The sequence below is a fragment of the Haemaphysalis longicornis genome, unplaced genomic scaffold, assembly GCF_048455015.1.
Source record: "Haemaphysalis longicornis isolate Haplotype H1 unplaced genomic scaffold, Haemaphysalis longicornis Haplotype H1 scaffold_5, whole genome shotgun sequence".
NCBI lineage: Eukaryota > Metazoa > Arthropoda > Arachnida > Ixodida > Ixodidae > Haemaphysalis > Haemaphysalis longicornis.
The window spans coordinates 38207297-38215400 of NW_027526385.1; the positions used below are offsets into that span (position 1 = coordinate 38207297).

General features: G+C 47.3%; 1 protein-coding gene across 1 annotated transcript; it reads right to left on the reverse strand.

The window, feature by feature from the left end:
- Window positions 1-1608: 1608 nt before the first annotated feature.
- LOC144139165 (uncharacterized) lies at window positions 1609-7753 on the reverse strand. The gene is made up of 4 exons (XM_077671601.1): window positions 7699-7753; window positions 4387-4545; window positions 3124-3372; window positions 1609-1821 (listed from the first exon to the last, which is right to left on the reverse strand). The coding sequence occupies exons 1-3, from the start codon at window positions 7708-7710 to the stop codon at window positions 3127-3129; spliced, it is 417 nt and encodes a 138-aa protein (XP_077527727.1). The 5' UTR covers window positions 7711-7753; the 3' UTR covers window positions 1609-1821; window positions 3124-3126.
- Between the last annotated feature and the right edge of the window lie 351 nt (window positions 7754-8104).

Sequence of the window (8104 nt, forward strand, 5' to 3'; positions counted from 1 at the left end):
TGCGCAGCGTGCAACCAACGTAAAGCGATCCCTCACAAGCGGCGCTGGCGGAAGTCCAAGACACCGGCGCACGCGCTGCCTCCAGCGTTGGCCCACCATCGTGGTCGGCACGTGCAATCAGGGCAGCGTTTGGCTGCCTCGCTGTACAAAGCTGCGCCGGCGTTGCGTTGATTAGAAAGACCGCGCATTCCTGAAACAAGGCCGCCTGGCCGCCTTCGGCGAGCATAGCGACCACGCCCTAAGGCTGGCCAGTTGCAACGCAACAAAATTAACGCGGTGTCCTCGAGCTCTAAAGCCATGCGTCGCTCTCAGCTTTGTGCCGGACGATGTCTAACTTCGGAGTGTCCTTTGTGCCGTTGAGTCGTAAGACTAACAAGCGGGCGACGTCTCAACGAGCAGGAGCTTACCTTTATAAACTTTAGCGTGCAGCTGACGCAGCCCATCCATAAATTCACGTCCGTCTGTCCTGAACGGCTCTCTACAAGGCTCGTTTTCCTAACCATTCGGTAATCAGGTAAACAAGCCATTTTCAAAAAGCAAATATTTGCGATACGAATCGTTACGAACTCATAAATGACGTCCCACAAAATATTAAACCAAGCTGGGGCAAATGTCCAAAACGGCCACGTAGACGAGATCGGAAGAAACTTGAAAAGAACGTTACGCACAGATTGGTCAAGTCATACTCTTTCACCAAATTTGCATACTGTTTCTGCTGTTTTCTCTATTCTTTCGTTCCCATTCTGTATTGGTGCCTTTTTTTATTTGGTTGGTTCTCTATTATTCGCGCATCGTTGCATCGTGGTGTGTTTACATTTATTGAAGGCGCCCAGCAGTGGCATCCAGCGCCATAGAGTAGCACGTTTGAAACATGCACACCGTGTCGGCCCATACAGCGCCTTCTCGATGATCTACGGAACTTTCTCAAGATATCCACCCTTCAGCACTTCCTTTATTTTCCAACCCCACAAAGGACATTATTTGATTTTATCCCTATTCCAAAATTGTTACCCTTTTCCTCTGGACACTCAAAGTGGACAAAGCGTAACATAGCGTCTTTGTACTAAGTGTAACTAAACATGCTTGTTTCCACCCCCACGTAAAGAAACGCAGATATTCCAAGAAATACAGACACAGACAGAATATCCAGCATCAGAATTGAATTCAAGTCAACCAAGCTGAATCCCTGATATGCCGTTATATTTCTACATTCATTGCCCTGAGGGTATTCTTTAACAGGAATTTACATATTCGCGATACTTTACGGCGTTATTTTTGGAAGTTGGGGTGGTTCTGAACCTCTGAGGTCAGTTTTTACAGAGGGCAAAGACAATTCGGGTGTTGCATTGCCGTAGACATTTATAGCGCAACGTGCTTTCCACAAAGCGAAGATATGATGCTTCCCTGCATATGAATGAAGATAATAATGCTTAGAAGACAAACAAAACACCTAAAAGACATCAAAATTAGCGTTTGCTATCAAGTCTAACTTTGCCTAGCAAAGAAGACAGGTCAGCCATCTACTTATTAGTCAGGATTCAATACCTAGGCAGCGGCTTCGCAAAAATGGCGCCCAAGCAGGTTTTCAAAATATTTTATTGAGTTTTGAGTGTTCCGCTCGGTCTGAAAGCGGTGTTTGTGTACCGTATTGCGTGTTTGAGGTGGTGTGTGTTAAGTTTGGCAGCCGTACATCGTCGACATGTTTTGTACTCTGGTTTAGCGCATCGGCCGATGGCGAACACATTGTGTATCCGTCCTGCGGAACCTTTGCCCGGGTCTTGTCTTATAAATTAAATGAATGTAAAATGTATTTCGTAGAGTCTGAAAAGCAATAAGAAATGATGCGTCAATACGCGCTCTTTTAGAATGCACAAGTATGATTTTGTTCGTGCTACTGAAAACTAACTGCGCACTGTTTTCTGACGCAATTATATTCGACAAGAAATTTACTTTTATCTAATCGTAACACTTAACAGAGCTTTCATTCGCACATTTTTTTTCTTTCCTTACTACTTCCTACATACTCGCCCGCATTCTACAATCAAAATGTTATATTTAGTTTACCTTTGTAACGTTTCGTTCTGCCATCGACTGCTGTAAAAGTTTTTCCTACTACGCCTGGTTACAAAAATTTGGTGATTGCGGTAGTCAATAAATCCTTGCATAAGCACCAGAGCGAGTCACTAACTGCTCTGAAATGAAACGTATCATGAGTCCGAGTTCCCCGAGTTGTACGCTAGCATTTCAGCCATTTGCTTCCCTGGAAGTACCAAACAAAGGCATCACCTACAATGTGTCGCAGTTATTTATAAAATTATAATAAAACAAAGAAAGCACAAGTACATAAGTATGTCTCCAAAAGTAGTTGTGAATAATATGCCAATTAGATATGCTAGTGCCTTTCAGGGTAACAGTGTATTGATGCTGGAAGCTTCCCACTGAGATGAGCTTTTAAATGCAGAGCATTTCTTTAACTCACGATGTCACCCGTTCTAGTTGTCCATCGTCGTCCGCACCCCTCCCCCTACACTATATAAAAAAAATACTTACCGGCGCCTGGTTTCGATCCCACGACCGTGCGGGCGGAACGCAAGGTACATGGTGCTCTACCCACTGCGCCACAAAGCCGACACAGAATGGAGGGCTACGAACGCGCCTTATATCCTTTACTCATTCAAACTACGTCAAAAAGCTGCTGATACAACGCATTCACTACCTGTGGGCGGAACGCGAGGTACATGGTGCTCTTCCCACTGCGCCACAATAATCATACCCACCTGCTAATAAATGATGTCTCGTGACCACGTAATTATGTCTCCTCATTTAATTACAATACAACAACCAACAGCAACAAGTGCAACAACATTAACGTAACGCAAACTACTTAACGTCGTGCGCCCCCGGAAATGCTCTGCATTTGATCGTGCCCCTCGCGAGGGGGATGTTTAGTTTCCTGCCGCAGCAAGAACCAGGCGGCCTCCTGCGCAGTTTGTGGCGCATACCCACTTGGGGGATTGGCCAGGATCGTTTCACTTACTACATGCCGGTTACGGCAGGGTTTGTTTTTACCTAAGTAAACAGCACACATGGTCGTGTAGTTAGCATAAAGGCATCGGTACGCACCATTTAACCGTAGAGCTTGCCGTAGCCGCCGTGGCCGTATCCGCCGTAGCCGAGGCCAAGACCGTGGCCGTATCCGCCGAGGACGACGCCGTGTCCGTATCCGCCGTGGCCGTATCCGCCGTGTCCGTATCCACCGTATCCGAGACCGTGACCGACAACAACTCCGTGGCCGTAACCACCGTGTCCGTAACCTCCGTGTCCATAACCACCATAGGCGACGCCAGCCTTCACGCCACCGCCGAAGCGCACCTAGCGTGTATTGATAGAACGAACAAACGGTTACTCATGATCCTCTGTAGTTTACTATTCATGGGACAAACTGCAGCCACCTCTGCTGGCGTGGCTGCTGTTCTCTTATTTTTTATTCAGTGATTACCCGCATTTCCCTAAGGCGCTACAGCAGGAGGGTTACAGCAGGGACATAAACAAATATTCATTTTTACAGCCCACTTGCGCTTCAGACAACCTGTTCCAGTTTTTAATGATTCTAACAAAAAATGATTTAGTGAATAGGTCCGTCGTGATACGCAATTTCGTTATTTTGAACACGTGGTCTGCTAACCATTTGACGAGTTCAGAGCTAGACAGTAGCAATGTCTATCATTTTGAGCGTTTGCCCTGAATAGTATCAACCTATATTCAAATACGGCGGTAATTGAAGCATGAATACAGCTGAATAGGGTCAGAAGTAGGGGTGCATAGAGGAAATAGAGGAGGAGGAAAAGCTTTATTGGACTGAACGGCTGGTAGGTAGGCGGGGTCCTTAGTTCGGGACTCCAATAGTTCTACCGTCTCCTTCGCCCTTTCGGTCAACCATACCTGCCTATTCGGGTAAGAGCTGGTGAGTTCACTCTCCAAACCCCTGTGAAGGGATCCGATCACAAACTATCGCGTGAAAAAACGACTTGGGCGCCACAAAAGAGAGACGGTTTGAATCAGTTCGAGGCCAATGGTACTGGCAGGGCTATAAACAGAGTTACGATTATGAGGGGGAAGAGAAGGGTTGCAACCGCGGTGGCTATGGTGATGGTGATTATGACTGCAATGGCGATCATGATAAAAATAATGCGTACATGGCTTCCAGCTGCTCCATCGCCTATTAGAAGAAAGATAGGGGCACCAAATTATGCAATTACGGTACCGGACTCTCAGGACTGTTACGAGAGATATGATTAACACACTAATGCTTAAAAACCCAGCACCTAACAACAAACAGCTGAACGTACACAGTCAGCTACTGCTATTTAAACACCATGTACCTACCTGAAGGTTGTAGGCCTGGGGAAGGTAGGCACGACCGGCGTGTCCGCCATATCCAACGGAGCCGATGGATGGGCCGTACACGCTAGCGGCGTACGCAGATGGGGCGGTGAAACCTCCAGCGGCGGCGTAGGAGGCCAGCCCAAGAAGAACGGTGGCGAACTGCGCAGGGTATGAGCGAAGGCAACTTAAGCCGCGCTCAACCTGAACGGTGGTATTTCTCGGGATCTCATAGCGTCTGTACCGTCGTCATGTTGATTCTCTGTACTCAAAATCCATCACAAACTTCCTTTTCAAAGTACAAACAAAAAATAAAATTTTTGTCTGCTGCCATTTTTTCAACGAGTGAACGCTCTAAGGCGCACATACACACCGGTATAACGGCGGTGGTTCAAGATTACAAAGACTTAGAGGCAAAGTTGCTGAGGTATTACGTTGGGGAATTACAGAGACGATGATACGCAAAAATAGAGAAGTACGTCCTGTACTCTGCAGTCGTGGAAAACCGGGTCCAGTGCGGATGCCAACCATCCAAGCAAGCTCGAATACAGGAATACCTCGATCGCCCGCCACATTTGGTTTTCCTTAACAGGCTCACTTTAAAAATCTTTTTGAGTTTACCGTTTTCGCTTATGCATGTAATTGCGGGGATCTTTAAATTACAGAATATTTTCACAGGGGAGGTCTCGATAGGGAGCTAGGGAACTTCGTTAGACTAGGCTATGGAAAACATCTATGAGGTCATTTTTCCTTGAAACAAGGAAAGACTTGCCTAAACTCAAGCACAAGAAAACCACTTTAGTGAGTTGCACACTCAGGTAATTAATAAGTGAGTTTTTTTATAATACCTAGCGTAGTTGCGGTGATATCCTAAATGCGTGAGCGCGAATGCCTTCCATTGTTTGTAGCTATTGCTGATTTGCATCCACTTTCAGAAAATAATCATGTCAAATTCCCCGCCTGGACTAGCTGATAAACAAAACAACGAAGAAGTCATTCTTCCCGTAGCCTAATTGATACTTATCTGCATATCTTGTTCAATAAGGAATGTTTAATCGTTTTCCTTCGGCAATACACGTTGTCCGGCAATTACCCTACGCTAACCCTCATCTTTCAATCTGAAAAGCAGCTGACAGCAGCTACCAGTCACACAACGAGTGTACAAAAGTCAGAGAAAATCCAAAACGAGGTTGCAGCAGTCCTTTAGATAGCGCCAATGTGCCCAGTAAACCTAGAAAGCCATTAAAAGTTTGAACAAGTGTCCTAGACGCCTCCACGCTGCTTCTTTTACTCTGTAGCTGGTTTCGCATCCACCGTGTGTAATGCTGTCAAAGCAATCTGCAATTAATCTCGCAGGAAACCTCCAGATTACAAAACAAGGCCAGTTTAGGTTCGAAGAGCTCACTTAAGAGGCGAGCGAAATTATTCCACCGGAATCGATAAATCTGCAGTTCGAAACATCGACTGTAATTCTCGTACCGTTAAGAGCGCAACACAAGCACCAGCAGGTAATAAAAGCCCCTCTGCTTCGAAAAGGGCGAAGAAGCCTTGAAGGTTTCAAGAATTAAAATAAAGATAAAGGAAAAGTCCTTGCTCGCTTAAAGCGTCAGGCTTTGGAGCGCACACCGGAAAAGGGAAACCGTGAATACATTGGGCCAACCTGTAGCTATTTACTTCTTTCGTCGCTCCCTGCGGTGAAATAAGGCTGACTGTAATGAAGGTAGACCGTTTCATGCACTCCACAATCGCAAGGCTTGCCACAGGCAAGGCGCGAAGAAACAAGATAAGAAGGCCTCCAAGGTCTTAGGTTGGAACGACTCGGTTACTGTATACCCACTCACGAGTGCCTATCGGTGCGTCTCAAATCCGCAATATCCTCCGACAACACCGCTTGCAACCTCTTAGGATATAAACAACTTCCAAATAAGCTGCTCGTGGATGCATTCTCCTAGGCGCCGCTGTTTACTTGGGGAAGCACAAAGGCGGAACCTTGATCTCGACATACTGCGCATAAACAACCAAGCTACGAAAAGAAACGAAGAATAACGGTTTACTGTATCATTTCCGTTCCCCGAAGGAGCGTGCACGCGTTACTCAAGATGCACAAACCCTCACTCTAAAGTGTTGAGCCAAAGCTACCAAGGTAACTGCATCCACACACTGGCTTTCCCTGAAACGCACAGTGTGTTTAAGCACCTGCCCTCACTGTCGCTTACTTTTAATATCTGTCAGACGGGAACGAGAACTAGTGAAGTATACGTTTAACAATGCTAAAGTGTCCTCCACCAAACTGTCCTCGTGAAAACTTACTTCGTTTCATTTCTGGCCATGCAAGTTGACACGACACATACCCTACTAACTGTGCTTAGTGAAATTAGAGGCTGCAATTTATTAACACAAAGGTCGCGGTACGACCATGCTCAAATGTTTCAATATCTATACAAGGTGAAAGAAGCCAGAACATTTGCTGTTCTACGTGGAGATCGTTTAAAACAAGGGTATAAAAGTTGCCAATGATACTGTTTATAGTAGGGACGTCATGAAAGCGACACCCGCCAAGCGACGTTTAGGGCATGTAGTGCTCTCGAGCATTCGTAATTCCGAGCAATAAAAAGTGAGCCTTCTCAGAGGTGTTTTAGTAAAAAAAAAGGCAGCCTACGCTCAATACAATACTGGGCGAATAAAATGTGCACAAGGGAAATTTATCGCACGACGCAGTAAACCTTGGTTTCAAACAAATACCTATAAGTTACATTACAACTTTTCGCTAAGGCGCAGGCAACCTGCCATGCATGTACAACCTCCTTAGACCTACCCACGTGGTTAAGGCACCACGTGACCATTGAATGCCTATGTCACTTGCCTACACCCCTAAATTTCTTTCCCAACACGACCGGATATCAAGTTATTTGTTTGGTGAACACTTCAAAATAAAAAAAAAAACACATTTGCAGACGTTTCCCTCTGGAACGCTCGGAAAAGGAATTGTCTACCTCAGCAGTTTTACCCAGACACACGAGGCGCCACGCCCCCCTCATCCTGCCTACGGCACCGACATTAGGCTGTTACGACACCGGAAATGATCAGTATAAATGGAGTCCTTCAAAACTATCTCTGAGAAACCCCCAGGGGCCGACCTTGAAGCACATCGGCGTCGTCCCCTCTCGCGCGATAGGCTTAACGCGGCGTGACTTCGCGCGAGGCTTAGCGAGGACAGTAGTTGAACAACGCGGTAATCCGGGCGTGCGGTGCGGGCGAAACGCGTCTCGGAGTCGTGCGCGCTTCGACCACGACGTGCACGCGGTGCATACAGACCAGAGCGTTCATGGTTGCGGTATCGTCCGGAGCGGCGAGTGTGTGGTGGTGGATAACAAACCGAGCGGAGTAATTGTTCTCTTGGGCAGCCCTGGTTTTTATACGGGGTGGAGTGGCGGGAAAGGCAGGCAACCCCCCGAGGCCCGCCGATCGGAAAGGCCTGTTGGGCGCCGGTCAGCTGTAGCCTCGGGTGTCCTGTCGGCGCGGCATTTTCTCTTAGCGGAGCAAGGCCGGCCCCGCATCGCACCCCCTCACTGGGCGCGGTTGGCCGCGGCGGTTGGACGGGCCACACTTTCGCGAAGGACCTCCATCGCTCCCCTGCCCCACAGCCGCTCGGTGGTCAGCGGACCTCAGGGTGCTCTGCGACTCGTACACGGAGTGGAAGTGTCTCAGTAATGCGGACGGG